Raw genomic sequence first — 15,866 nt, 5'->3', positions numbered from 1 at the left:
CTGGACGGTTAGGCCCTGGCCCAAGAAGTCCCACACAATGAATTTTGTAGAGTATGGGCTGAAGAACTCGGTTCCAGTTGGTTCAGATGGTTCGTTGCATGTCCTTAGTAGATGTAGAAACGTGAATCAAGAAAATGGATGCGAAAGTGGAAGTTTTATTCATGGCTATGCATTCATACAATGAATCCTTGCTTTTTCTCTCTTCTCCCCCCTCTCCTTTCATCCCCCTCTTCTGAGGGACTCTTACATATTATATAGGCTTTTTTTTATCATCTGGGCCCTACACTTGTTGATCATCCAAACTCCTACTTGAGTACCTGTCCCATCAGACGCCCTTACCAGTTCTTTGTGAGTTGCAGTGACCAAGGTAACACTGTTCAGGGGTCTTCTCTTCATTAATGCGGCTAGGAGAGTAGTTGGGGTACATTTAATGTGGTGGTGACAGCCTTTGTTGGGATATTTTGAGCCTCCATTCTTTTTACGTGTTTGGAGTGAGGGCTACAGTAATTGGGATGCATCATTGACCTGGACTTTGGAATGTCCGAGGAGGAATTACTCCTTGGACGTGTTTTCTTCGCCCCAGTTGGCTTGGGCAGGGACTATGTGCCGCGACGTCTCCTCGGACAGAATGGTCCTCGGACGGGCCCAAGGCCCAGCCAACTTGTTATTCTGGGCCGGTCCCCACAATAACCCTTAACAATGCGGGCGGGAGGGGACGAGGAGGGGCGGGGTGGGTCTAAAAAGTCTGAACCCATCCCCGCCCCGCCCCGTGGTGCGGGGCTAAAATCTTGCCCCATCCCCGCCCCATCACCTTTGCAGGGCAGGTTAAGCGAGACGGGGCAAGATTTTAGCCCCGCACCACGTAGTAGGAGAGCAACGTAGTAGGAGAGCAAGTGAGATTTGCCCCCAAAAATTTTTTTTTTTTGAGAAAGACAAAAACAAAAAATAATAATAATAATAATAATAATAATTTATAGTAAGCAAAGTTAAATTAAATTAAAGGAGGATTAATCTTGAATTAAGACCCAGTAAATTAAAATTTTAAAAAATATATGCTTTGGAGAGAGTTTTTTTTTTTTTTTTTTGGGTAGTAATATATGCTACTACAAGCACATTACATGCCAATAAATGATCAAAATTTGTTGGTTGCCATTGAGATTGAGCTATACTAATTTGTTTGGCTTTAAGAAGAAAAAAAAAAAATGAAATGATTATTATGTGTATGACATGTTGGTTAATTGCTGTTTTGGACTCAAAGTTGAAGCCTTGAAGGTTTGAGGGTTTGAGATATGCGTGCTGCCATGCTACCTAAACAAATCCATTTTCCTTTATTAAGAAAAAAAATTAAAAAAAAAAAAAAAAACCTTGGAAACACGTTAGAACTTAACAGAATATTATACATGATATGTAAAATAGTGTTGAGCGACTGAAGCTTTGTTATTTCAAACTTTTTCCCCCTTGTAAAGAGGTGAGGTGATTCATCCCTTCGGGAAGTGATGTCAGATTGAGACACAAATAAATCTCTAATGTCTCAAGAGAAATTAGGTTTTTAAACCACTCCCCTGGCAGAGACTCCAACTCTTGAATCCACCTCAAACGCAATTCCTTTAATTTGGAGAGAGGAGGGGAGAAGGAGGAGGGAGAGGAAGAGGAAGAGGACGGAAATGAAGAAGCCCTTCCTCCCGTATTATTCATCTCTATTGTCTCTTCCAGTGCCTTCAAACTGCTATTTCTCAAATCAAGCCCTTCTTCAAGATTTGGAAATAGTGGCATCCAAGTCATCTTAGGGCAATACGAGAAATAAAAATAAGAAAGACACGGATAGTAAGGCATGTGTGATAGTGATTAGTTGATGATGATGATGATGATATTGTTGATGTCGTTGTTGCCTCATTCCCCTTATCCCTCCTCCATCGTCCCTTTAGATTTCGGTAACCAAAGAGCCAGAGTGTCTCAAGGGATGGGAAAAATGTTGATGGTGATGCCAGTGAAGCAGATATCTCATCATTCATATCCCCGTTTGTCATGTACTCCAGACCATCCATATGCCTAATACCTAGGTTTCGGAGAGTTGGGAGTCGATATAATGGTGGCAAATATTGGCACTTCTTACAACTGCCTATACTTAATTCAACGATATTTGTTAAGAATGAAAGCCAATTTGAAACTCTCACACCCATGTACCCGTCCACTTCCAAAGATTTTAAACTTTCGTGTGGTTGGAGGCTATTCATGGAATTTTCATCATCACTGGCATCTACACCATCATCACCCTCTAGATTCCACTTTAATATCAACTCACTGAGACGTTGCTTCTCCTTCAAATTTGCAACCTTGTATTCTGGGGTGGCATCTTTCAATTGTGGCAAATTTTTAATCTCTAATTTTCCTCTCAAGTCATTTAGCTTGTTTAATTCCGCTAGCCCACCGCAATGCTTGGAAGTACCTACAGGACCCTTACTTACAACAAATAAGGTTAATGTTTGAAGAGAAGTCAATTGCCCTAATTCACATGGCATATGAGTCAAATTCTCACAACCATCTATGTCAAGGTGCTTGAGGCCAACCAATTTTTGAATATCTACCGGTAACTCCCTAAGCTTTTCACACTGAGAGAGCTTTAATGTTTGCAAATTCAGCAATTTAGTAATACAACTAGGGAGAACCTCAAAATCATTGAAGGAAATGTCAAGGTACTTTAGATGCTTCAAAGTACCTATGGTATTTGGCAACATCTTTATATTTAAACCATGTAGGTCTAATGCACACAAGTATCTAAAACTAGAAATAAGTTTTTTGAGAGTTGATTCTTCAATTGTTCTTTGATCATAGTTCCTATTATTATATGCCAATATAAATGTTCGTATATTGTTTGCTATAACCAACTTGCTTAAATTCTCCTTAAAGAATGAAACATTGTGAAATGGAAATGAGAGATGACGAACTTTTTCATTGACATTGTTTGCATTAGAATCAACCAAGGTACACTCACTCTTTGAGACTAATTGTGCAAGATCATGGATTAAATCATGCATCTTAAACCTCCTAGTTGTGCCTTCATCTTCTTCTACTTCTTGGAAAAAGAATTTCCAAAGTAGCTCTTTGAAGTAATCATTGGCAACATCCACTAGTAGTAGGTTCTCATTTGGTGATTGAATAAACTCTTGTGCTATCCATAATTGTAATAATGTCAACTTATCAATCAAATAATCTTTGTGAAATAATGAATAGTATGCAAAACAACACTTTAGATGTGATGAGAGATGATTGTAACTCAATTTTAGAACTGGCAAAATACAAATCTTTAGCTCAATTACATTTGTGAGTTCATTATTCTTTATATTTAACCAATCATCTACTGATTTTTTGAAGTATAAGACACTTCCTATTATCTTTATGGCAAGAGGCACTCCTTGACTTTTTTTTTTACTATGTCCATACCAATTACTTCAAAGTCGCTATTGATGGTCTCTTTTCCTTCTTCAAATGCCATTTGCTTCAACAAAGCCCAAGATTGATCATCTGAGAGGCCTCTTAAAAAATATTGTGATATTGGGCTAGTAATATATGCAACCAATTTGGTTCGTGTAGTAATCATCACCTTACTTCCCCTTTTTCCATCCAACGAAAGTGTCTTCAATTTATCCCATAATGCTTTGTTATCAATCCACACATCATCCAACACAAGTAAACATATCTTTTGATTGAGAATTTTGAGAAGTTCATCTTTCAATTGTTCCATTAGCAGGCTTTTGGGTTTTTTTTTTAGTTGCAGATGTAATCATATTTTCAACAATGGTTTTCACATAAAAGACATCACAGACACACCCACATTTTCAATTCAAAATGAGCATTGACCATCTCATCATTGTATATATATTGAGCAAGTGTGGACTTCCCTTGCCCTCCAATTCCCACTATGGATATAAAGGAAACATTCTTTTTCACATCAAAGTTTTGCAATAGACCTATGATTTTCTTCTTATCCTGCTCTCTCCCAATAACTTCTTCTTTACATACAAATGAGTGAGTTTCCCTCTCCCCCATCACAACCTTTGTTTCCCTCTCCCTAGTCACAGCCCGTGTCTCTAAAGGACGCTGTATCAACTGGAATTTGTTCCTATTATCTGCTATATCATTAAGCCTCTCCCTCATGGCTTTTATATTGCAAGCCATCTTAAGACTAAAAACTATTTGGTTTGAACTTGAAAAGAAAATGCGTACCTTCTTTGCCATTTTATCACCACCCATCACCTTACGCCGAAACACCTGAGTGGAGAAGTTGCTCAACAAGTCATCAGCATCAAAAACTACTTCTCTGAGCTTCATGAGCCACTGCTTGTCTTGGTGGTTCTGGACCTGCTGCTCCTCTGCATCTTCAAGTACAGCTTGAATAGCGAGAACAGTGTTGTTCATTTTTTCGAGATCATCTTTGACACCCCAGATCGATCCAATCTGTTTGAGAGTAGAGGAACCCAAGCTTTCAATGATCTTTTGTACAACGCCTACAGGATTGCATCGGCCATTTGTTCTTGTTGGATGAAAGAAAGAAAACTCAGAAGATAGACAATAAAGCTGAAAGGAAGGATGAAATATGGTAGAAAGAAGATAAAAGTCGCCATGAAAGAGTTTTGTAAAGGCTTCACTTCTCGATAATGGTTTCACGTGAAGAATAAACTACTGTATTTGAGATTTGGTTAAATTTTACAAATTTAATAAACAGTCCCCAGCTCGATAATCGATATTGGTTCCGCGTGAAGATTAAAAAACCATAATCGAGTTTTACAAATGACTATATGCATGTGAACATATGACTGTTAGTGAGAGATTTTAGTGACAAATTGCAAATATAATTACGATTTCAATGTGGTTTCGCTTGAAATAACTCAAAAGATGCCCCACTGCTCGATAATGTTTCCACGGGTAGACAAAGAACTAGTTGTATATTTTACTTTTCAGAGTAAATATATGCAGGCCTTATTGGTTACTTCTGTAGATTTTAATTTTTATATTAGGGTAAAACTTAGGTAGAATACAACATTAGGTGAGTACATTAGATTTCTCAATCAAATTTAAACATATAACTGAATTTAATTTAATTATTCTTAGAAATGATAATATTATTTGTGTTTTATTGGTTAATGCAATCATGTGTTAGAATTTATATTTATTTTGGTTATAAATTTTTTAAATTGGTCATGCAAACATGTAATTAAGACCCCTAAGTAATTATTTTTTTAATAGAGTTTCAACCTATAACGTTCGTTTTTTAAAATTGTGCTCTTTTATTGTTAGAAATTAAATGACAACATCAATCAGTTTATGGTGTAGGCGGGAATTGAATCTCAAATCTTTTATTCAACTATTAAAAATTTTACCAATTAAAAACTTTGGAAAAAAAATAGGAAGGAAAACTTTGGAAAGAAAATGGGAATAAAAACTTTTTTGGTAGGTGTTCGGTTGGGGGGAGGGGAGGGAAAAAAATTGGTAGGGTCCAGGTGTTTTCTCCTTGAACCCACCAAAATATTTTCTTTGCAAAATGGAGAGAAAACTGAGTAAGATGAATTTGATAGGTAAATGACAAAAATACCCATGTGCACCAATCCGTTGCCTTATTTTTTTTTGGTCTGTAGACATTGTACTATGCCTATTCCTTCTTCTTCTTTTGTTTTTTTTTTCTTCTGGTTTGGACGTTGCCTATTATTGTTATTATTTTCTTCTTTTGATTTCATGGGCAGCTTCGTCCAGTTGCTCTTCTTCTTTCATTCTTTTTTTTTTTTTTTTGGTGATTTTTTGTTTTTGTTTTTGACCAGAGATAATGAAAACTAAACGAAGAAGAGAAAAAAACAAATATGAAAACTCATAATGATGTTATGATTTCCTGGTGTTTTCTTTCGTCCAGTTGTTTTTGTTTTTAACGATAGAGAATGAAAACGCATAATGATGCTAAAATATGAAAACTTGTAAACGGAAATCGTAAAATGTTATGTATTTGTGTGATTTTTTTTTTTTGTCAATAATTCGATATATTTAAGTTCTTTTTTTATTAAATATATTTAAGTTTTTTTTTATTAAATTTTATTAAATTTAAAATTTTTTAAAGAGCCCCTGAAAAGAAATACTGGGGCTGACACTAGTTGATAATGATATTTTTTGGCCGAATTCCTTTACGATGGTAAGCAATAAAAATGATGAAATAAAAGTCATACAAGCAAACTTTAAAGTTCAAAGCTCCAACCTATTATCTCTTTTGTTTTTCCAACCTATTATCTCTAACGTGCATACACGTATCACACGAGGGGAGAGAGAGGGAGAGAGATTAGTTAGAATATTTAACTATTCTTAGGAGTTTCATTGATGATGTGAACTATGATATCAGCTTAGTTTTTATCAAAGTACCAATTAAAGGCTCATCAGGCGGATAAATTAGTAAATTATTGGTAGAAATAGAATTAGTTTGGTTTATATATATATATATATATATATATATATATATATATATATTTATATTTCGACGTTTATAATATTGACTGGTGAGTACATCGTACATTGCCCCTTCTTTTTTCAACATCATCAAGACATCAACCTTTATAAGACTGGTGAAATTTAAAATAATAATCTATATATATATATAAAACCGAATCCTTTGTTGGCACCACAATTTTCCACGTCAGCACAATATTTAAAAAATAAAAAATAAATAAAAATTATAACTCCTCAAAACCCTAGCAACCTTACCCCTCTCTCAAGTTAAGAAATATAAAGCCACGGTTTCTACAAACTCTCTCTCTCTCCAGACGTAGGAAGCCCTAAAGCATTCAAGATCTACAATGCACAGTATAGATTTTAGCTTATAAAGTTCAGCTTTTGTAAGGTTAGTTTTGTTTATATATTAATTAATACATAGTACTTTGTTCACCATTGAATACTCATATAATCAATTTCCAATTCAGTGTTCAAGAATTAAACCAAAATTCTAACTGCGCTATCATAAAATATTATTATTAGTATGAATTTTATGGAGTTGCGGTGTTCAAGAATTAAACCAAAATTCTTTTAAATTATCTATAATATTTTGTCATCTGAAAATTTTATCTTTTTGATTTTATTATATTGTGTTTCTTAAGTTATAGAGAGATTTTCTTTGGTTTCTGCAAACTCTCTCTCTCTCCAGATGTAGGAAGTCCTAAACGCACGGTATAGCATTCAAGATCTACAACTCACGGTATAGATTTTAGCTTATAAAGTTCAGCTTTTGTAAGGTTAGTTTGTTTATATATTTAGTCCTTACGTTTAGGTTTAGGTTTAGGTTTAGGTTTAGGTTTTAAGAAATTTATATATTACTACTATGTGGCTAAATTTTCCGTTACATCAGTTTTATGTTTTTAACCAAATACATCAGGAAAGCAAGAGAAGGCGCATAAATATTTAGTCCTTACGTTTAGGTTTAGGTTTTAAGAGATTTATATATTACTACTATGTGGCTGAATTTCCCGTGACATCAGTTTTATGTTTTTTATTTTTTATGTAAAGTTAGTTTGTTTACATTAGTTCTTTATCTCAAAGATAAGACTTTTATTTCTACCGCAAGAACTATTTAGGTATGTATGCCTTGCAAGCACACATGAACTTAAATTGTCTTTTAATATATGCATGCTTTATTATTTTCTAATAGTTTTCCCATGCATTGCACGGGTTAGCGACTAGTAATAATAATAAGTAAAGATATTGCTCGACCGCCCTATGGAATTTTGGAAAACAATTTGAGACATATGAGATTTATGCAGGGGATCTCTAGGTACAGTCTAGGGATTCAAACGAATCTCTTGAGCTAATCAAAAATAAAATTATATATAATTTTTAAAAAAATTATTTATCTTTTCTTAAAATAAAAATTTGAACACCTTGGACCTAATTTTTTTTTGAAATACAGCTAAAATAAATTTGAATATGATCTCTTAACAATATCTTGGTCTTTAAAAAAATAAAAATAAAAACTATGAATAGAAACAGAAATTTGTTCATCTTAATCCTCATAAAATGCTCAGTTAGATCTTAACAAATTTAAAATAAACAATAGGTAAAATTTATTGTATTTAGATTTTGCTTGTTATTCACTTAACAACAATAATTAATATGTTTATTGTATTTAGAAACAAAAGATGGTTTCTACGATTTAATCTTAAAAACAATAATTAGTATGTTTATTGTATTAAGGCACAACACAATATGCCAAATGAATTTATAATTTATCTTTTATGAGAAATACTATATCCATAACATTTTTATAACAAATTCTAAGTTGTGGATTGTTATTAGCTATTACTAATGGACAAAAAAATAATTTCAATAATGGATTTGAATTAAAACCAATATTAACTTATCACTTAAAATTTGTTCTAAAAGTGTTGTGAAAATATTATAGACATAACACTTCTCATCTTTTATTCTTTTGTTAGCACATGTTATGGACAAAAGAATCACGTAGATCACAAAATGCATCTTCTAAACAAATTTATGAGCCACCACTGGATTTATGAATTTGAGTGGAAATTATTAATTCAAAAAAAAAAAACTTATTGAAGAGTACTTAACACGTGACCAATAAATTCATTTTCATAATTACAAGTGACTATTAAATTTCATTTATATTAGAGGGTTTCATTAAATAGTGTGTCATCAATATATTTCAAGAAATACACACACAATATATATATATATATATATATATATATATATATATATATGAACTCTAAAGATGACTTGCCACAAAGAAAAAGTTGGTCAAAATGAAATAATGTGGCTAGTGAAAGAATTTGCAGTATAAGGGGCTTTTGTCTTCAGAAATTGACCGCAAATGACTTTGAAACAACTACAACTAAAAGATCAAAGAATTTGAATGGGAATTTTAGTATTTAGTTTCAACAAAAAAAAAAAAAAAGATCAAAGACGTAATTTACAATGACTTTTAACTAAAATAAATAAATTTTTATTACATAATATGTGTATGTATATATATATATAAAAGAAAATTCAAAACATTTTTCCCAGGCTTTCCTCTGTTCCAAACGCAGCCTTGGTATTGTTATTTTTTTTTTAGGCTGAATTGTTATTTATTATATTCAACAAAGTCATTATATGTGCTGAATCTAAAATTATCTGTCCTAATTTGGTAAGAGAATAAATAATGGTAGTCAAGAGTTGGCTAAGCCAATCCAATTTGCTTAAATATGTCAAGAGGTTTGTTATAGTTTAGAGTCTTTAGCAATATTTTTTCTTCTTCTTCTTTTTTTATTTTTATTTTTAATTTTATGGACAGTTAAGCCGTATTTATCTCAAAAATGAAAATTTAGGATTTTGATTTGAACAAGTCATGAATGGAAAGTTTTGAGCTTGACTTCATTAAAAAAAAAAAAAATTCATTTCTCCCTCTACATTTTTTTTAAAAAAAAAAAAATTTAAAAGCCTAAATATTCTTCTAGAACCAGGGAATCGCAATACCTAAAATCACTTGAGGATTTTATAACTACTTTTTTTTTTTTTTAATCATCTGTTCACGTTTTGTATTCTACTTTATGCTCCACTGATTATCATATGTCTTGTTCTTAATTTTTTTTTCATTTTAAATTTTTGTTATTTTATAAAAAAAAATCAATAAATAATACATAATAAATTGTAATTGGTAAAACATATAAGTGGAATGCAAAAAGTAGGACATGGAATTTGTTGGGAAATTTAGACCCCAATTGATAGAATTAACAAGTTTTAAACCCAAGTTGTTATTTAGATTTATTATTGTGGGGCCCGACAACAGATGGGCCTGATCCACCTATTCACAGGGATACTTAAGGCCCAGGCCGAGGAGGATAGTAGTCCCAGCCCAATAAACACAAAGCACTAATGGGCCATAGAAGCCGCCGAGGAAGGTACAGCCCTCGGTTAGCCCAGAGCTACACTAAGGAAAGGGGTAAAAGCGGCAAAGGGATAATCTTGTAAGAAATATAAAATATCTAGGACAGGCTGCCCAAACTACCTGCCCTAGACGGAGCTTTGCCTCTCACAGAGTCGTGTCTCTTTAGCCTACTCAACCACTCCCAACAGCTCAGGTCTTAAACTGATGGGACAAGTGTCAGGCTAGGAAAGTTCGACCCTACACGTGGACGAAGGAAATTGAATGCATGCTAATATAAAAGGAAAATTTGCAACCTAAAGGAGATGGGGGGGGGGGGGAGGGAGGGGGTTTCTTCCGGAAAGAAAAGGACCTAAAGGGGTGAACACCTCTAGATCATGCATGAACAACTTAACAAAACCACGGCTGAGTAAACATGACTTAGCCTTTCGACCCCACTCTCTACAAATGATATTGTACGGGTCCATTTACGTGCGAACCCAACCCTACTGTGGTCCAACGCGAATCGTGTCCCTACAATTGGCGCCGTCTGTGGGGAGGCTTGCATGTTAGCTCGAGCGATGGTGAAGTTGAGCTTCTGTCGAACAAGGGGCTATGAAGGTGCCTATATTACCGGCGACATATTGCTGATGTTCCAACATAAGCTCTTACTAGGGGCTACGTTCCATGTTGTTGACGACATAGGCAAGCCTAGGGGCTTCAAACACCAGGCCAGCTCCCCCCACCTTGTTCGAGGAGCCAAGCCTTCAGAAAACAAGCAAATAAAAGAAATCACACAAGTTTTGGACAGAACCAAGGCCTTGCATGGTCCTCGGACCCAAGCCTCTGGGGAAACCAACTACTTAAAAAGCATCACACAAGTTTTGGACAGAACCAAGGCCTTGCATGGTCCTCGGACCCAAGCCTCTGGGGAAACCAACTACTTAAAAAGCATCACACAAGTTTTGGACAGAACCAAGGCCTTGCATGGTCCTCGGACCCAAGCCTCTGGGGAAACCAACTACTTAAAAAGCATCACACAAGTTTTGGACAGAACCAAGGCCTTGCATGGTCCTCGGACCCAAGCCTCTGGGGAAACCAAAGACAAGTTTTGGACAGAACCAAGGCCTTGCATGGTCCTCGGACCCAAGCCTCTGGGGAAACCAAAGACAAGTTTTGGACAGAACCAAGGCCTTGCATGGTCCTCGGACCCAAGCCTCTGGGGAAACCAACTACTTAAAAAGCATCACACAAGTTTTGGACAGAACCAAGGCCTTGCATGGTCCTCGGACCCAAGCCTCTGGGGAAACCAAAGACAAGTTTTGGACAGAACCAAGGCCTTGCATGGTCCTCGGACCCAAGCCTCTGGGGAAACCAAAGACAAGTTTTGGACAGAACCAAGGCCTTGCATGGTCCTCGGACCCAAGCCTCTGGGGAAACCAACTACTTAAAAAGCATCACACAAGTTTTGGACAGAACCAAGGCCTTGCATGGTCCTCGGACCCAAGCCTCTGGGGAAACCAAAGACAAGTTTTGGACAGAACCAAGGCCTTGCATGGTTTTCGGACCCAAGCCTCTGGGGAAACCAACTACTTAAATGGAAAAGCTGTGTTACATGGACTCTCTAGTCTGCTTTTGAACCCTTAACACTAAAGGGACCAGTATGGAATGGATTAACGAGTTTCCAAAAGCACCACCAAAGTCACGCAACGCTTGGTCGTGCCCTCGGATGAATTATTCAAAGTTCGTCACCCTCAGACGATATTCCCACGCTTATTACAGAGCGTTCAATCGACATCTCGGTTAGTTTCCTAAGTTTAACTTACTACGAGTTATTATCATGTCTGTTAGTGTCCATAGATTAGAATTAGTTGAATCGGGTTTCAAGAGTCCTTGCTCTGAATACTGCCAAGGAGAAACACACACATGGAGTACACCAACTCACAAAGTAGTTTTATCAAAGGAACAACATTCAGAATAAATAAAGAAATCGTCATTTCTTACTAAAGCAAAAAGACAATATAATGTACAATGAAAAGCTAGAACCGGTCTGTGTCAAAGCTCACTACATGACCAAAAGAAAGGAAGATACAAGAGAATAAGTAAAAGCCGAGGAAGTAGGTCAGAGGAGAAGTTGGCTACAGCTCCAAGACCTTGCTCTTCTTCAAAGCTCTCACTTGCCCACAACTCAAACAGCGAAAGAGATCCAACTTGAACCTGACACCATTGAAGAAAAGGTGTAGGGAGTTGAAGGTGATGGGGCTTTCTCTAAATATACGCCTACCGCAAAGCGGAGGCGCTGATGGAGGAAAACCCTTCTTCTGCCGTACCAAAACTCTGGCATGAACAGAACCTGCTTCGGATTTTGACTAAAAGAGGGGAAGATTCCTTTCCCTCTCGGCGGAGAGGGAGTACTCTCCTGAATTTGTGCTTCCTGTGCCCATGCCTTATGGTTGTAAGCCTCATGAAGACACGACGCTTCTGCGGCGGAGGAAGTTCTTTATTCCCAACCCTCGTTTTCAACATGTTATGCCAAGAAAGGAGAGCTCCGGATGTGGGAGGCGTGATGTGAGAGAAAACTGAAAGAAGGGGTGTTATATATAAAGCAACCATCTCTCCCTCCTATTTATTTGAAAAGACAAGATGATGGTAGTCAACTCATGCAGCGTCCCAAGGAGCACTACAGACAAAGTGGTCTTGGCTCAACTTCCAACATCAACTGCAACCACAAGATTAAAGAGCCTCGTAAAGGCGCACTTCGGTCATCGTGACATCAGAGAGTACCACGTGGCCAGAAGTTGCAGAAATATCTCTTAATTCATAGGCTAGGTGGATTCGTGGACCCAGGGCCGCTTGGTGTAAGGGCCCAGGTACCTTGGCCGACGCTGAGCAGCGGCCATGGCCGAGGACAGTCACTTTTGGGCACCTCGGGAAATGCTCAAAGATAGGGGAAACCAAGTACTGATGCAGACATTGGTCTTGGACAGAACCTAAGGCTTGCATGGTCCTCGGACTCAGGCTAAAAGGGAAACCAAGTACTAGTGCAGACATTGGTCTCGGACAGAACCTAAGGCTCGCATGGTCCTCGGACCCATGCTAAAAGGTAAAACCCAATACCGACAAAACCCAAGTCTCGGACTCAAGCCTCCGGGGAAAAATCAAGTGCATAAGATAAAACGTATAAGTCCTGAACAAAGTCCAGGTTTTGCAAAGTCCTCGGACTCAAGCTTCTTTGGAAGTCAGCTGCCCTAATGAAGGGATTTTTTTCGGCTTAAATAATGGAAAAGGTTAATGCTCACGCCTCGTGGAGATGGCAGAGCAACCTAATGATCGTCAACCTAAGGAGGCCATTCATCCGAGGGGTAACATGTCCTCGGATAAATACTTCTCACACCTAATCGGACATTTGACACCCATCACTGCTAATTTTAAGATAAGTCTCATTCCTTACTGGTCGGACTGTTATATTGAATAATAATTTTGTTAAAATTATCGTGGCATCTTTTTATCAACGATTACTTCGTCCTTAGTTATTATTGATTCAAATGCTATACTATTATGCCGAGCAGCGCTTTCGCATTTGCTAGAATATATAAATAAGACATACGAAATAGAGTAACAGTAACTTTTATTGATATGAAAAATTATTATTACAACGTACAAGGAAGGGCTTACACAAGCCTATACAAAAAATGAACTGCTAAAACAGTAACAACATTCGTAATACAAATAGATAAACCATTAGGTGTCTTCTGAACTCGCCTTCAAAGTCTCTCTGAAATCTATGCCTCAGTGCTGTTCATGTCAGGAGAAGATCCTTATACAAAAATAATGAAAGAGAAGGAAGAAGAATTAGAAGACATGGAAGCACTTCAACAAGCTCTTGTTGCTGAAGAAAGCAAGGGAAAAAGAAGATGGAGGACATGAGCGGGAAGGAGGAGAAGAAGAGAGAAGCAATGAAAAGAAAATAAAAGGAGCAAAAGAGGGAGAAGGGGAGTCTTACTAGGTATGCTCATGAGAGAGCAGATGGAGATGACAAGGGAGGTTTTTGACTCAGTCACACCGGAAATAGGATGTGACGAGCCCCTGCTTCGGATTTTGGCTAAAAGAATGGGGAGACAAACCTTGAGTCTCCACCACCCTTGCCCCGACCGAGCCATCTCAAGTTTCATTAAGGTAGGGTATTTCTGGGAAAGGAAAGATTCATTCATGGTTGATCACTATGGGGGACGTGTTATCAAATGAGGAATAACCAGAGGGAAGAGGCGGATTCTGAGAAAAGTCTAAGGGATTCGCATATGAGAGAATCACCTTCTTATCTTCTCTCTTTATATAGGGGAAAAAGACGAGGGTACGTGACACGTTCCGATCCTCTAAGAAATCTGCTAGTAAATGCAAAACCGTTTCGTTTCTCCAAACTATCCTTAACCGATAGAGTTAAGAGGCCTCGTAAAAAGAAGACATTAAAAGCGCACTACGGCTAACCAAACGGAATAAACGCCTCACGCGTAAGTCAAGGGAAATATCACGTAGACCGGCGCATTACTTGGGGAGGTGAAAAGTCGCTGACGTTGATCAAGGGCCGAACTTAATGAGCCGCAATAAAGTCTCGGTATTATCAAAACCCACCTTTCCAACCGAGGAGTTGGATAGCAGGGTTTTGAGGGGCTATTGTGGGGCCCGACAACAGATGGGCCTGATCCACCTATTCACAGGGATACTTAAGGCCCAGGCCGAGGAGGATAGTAGTCCCAGCCCAATAAACACAAAGCACTAATGGGCCATAGAAGCCGCCGAGGAAGGTACAGCCCTCGGTTAGCCCAGAGCTACACTAAGGAAAGGGGTAAAAGCGGCAAAGGGATAATCTTGTAAGAAATATAAAATATCTAGGACAGGCTGCCCAAACTACCTGCCCTAGACGGAGCTTTGCCTCTCACAGAGTCGTGTCTCTTTAGCCTACTCAACCACTCCCAACAGCTCAGGTCTTAAACTGATGGGACAAGTGTCAGGCTAGGAAAGTTCGACCCTACACGTGGACGAAGGAAATTGAATGCATGCTAATATAAAAGGAAAATTTGCAACCTAAAGGAGATGGGGGGGGGGGAGGGGGGGGTTTCTTCCGGAAAGAAAAGGACCTAAAGGGGTGAACACCTCTAGATCATGCATGAACAACTTAACAAAATCACGGCTGAGTAAACATGACTTAGCCTTTCGACCCCACTCTCTACAAATGATATTGTACGGGTCCATTTACGTGCGAACCCAACCCTACTGTGGTCCAACGCGAATCGTGTCCCTACAATTATGAATAAAACTTTATAAAACAAACATCAATATCACGTCAAAATCATGCAGCAGAAAAATAAATAAGACAAGATATGATGACTCAGAAAAACCAATGAAACAAACTAGTTTTACAGTAAAAAAAACCTAGGGGGAAATCTTCCCAAAAAGCAATCCACTATAATAAAAAGAAATTTCAGAGAGAATAAGGCGTTGGTCACCTTTTGCATATGTTCTCCTTGTATTCTCTTATGTGACGGCCTCTAAAATAAGCTTTATATATGTCTAGGGTTGTGAGAAAAGAAACCCTACACAAATACATAAGCATGGGCCGAAAATCATATTTGAAAATTTGAATTCCCGTAACCTCGATAGATACCTCGATAGATAGTATCTGTCGAGCCTTATTAAACCTCGATAGATAGCTATCTGTCGAGCAGCTGTGGAGCTATCTGTCCAGCTTTAGTGAACAACTTTTCTTCACTTGTTTCTTGGTCTAATCTTCATGGCTTTGATTCTAGATTTAAACAACATATTTCTTGAAGTATTAAACACATCCTAGATCTACCCAAATACAAGTAAAATGCGTTTTGTCAAAGGATTAGCCAATTACACAAAATATGTCCTTAACAGAATTTGTATTCATTACATTGGTTCTTTTGCTTACAACGATAGTTTTAAGTAAATGGCATTT

The 15,866-nt window shown here is 37.3% G+C and overlaps 1 protein-coding gene across 24 annotated transcripts in view; it reads right to left on the bottom strand.

The window, feature by feature from the left end:
• The window catches only part of LOC126706112 (disease resistance protein RGA2-like), a 66,187-nt gene that overhangs the window by 12,450 nt on the left and 37,871 nt on the right, over positions 1 to 15,866 (bottom strand). Inside the window, exon 3 of one of the 24 annotated variants that reach the window (XM_050405408.1) lies at positions 2,456 to 3,070. The exons of the other annotated variants lie outside the window; for them this stretch is intronic. Within the exon in view, the coding sequence (XP_050261365.1) occupies positions 2,456 to 3,070 (615 nt within the window). The remainder of the gene's footprint in view (positions 1 to 2,455; positions 3,071 to 15,866) is intronic. 24 annotated transcript variants of the gene reach the window in all.

Source organism: Quercus robur, chromosome 11 (genome assembly GCF_932294415.1).
Source record: "Quercus robur chromosome 11, dhQueRobu3.1, whole genome shotgun sequence".
NCBI classification, from domain to species: Eukaryota; Viridiplantae; Streptophyta; class Magnoliopsida; order Fagales; family Fagaceae; genus Quercus; species Quercus robur.
This window is presented reverse-complemented; position numbering and strand designations above follow the sequence as displayed.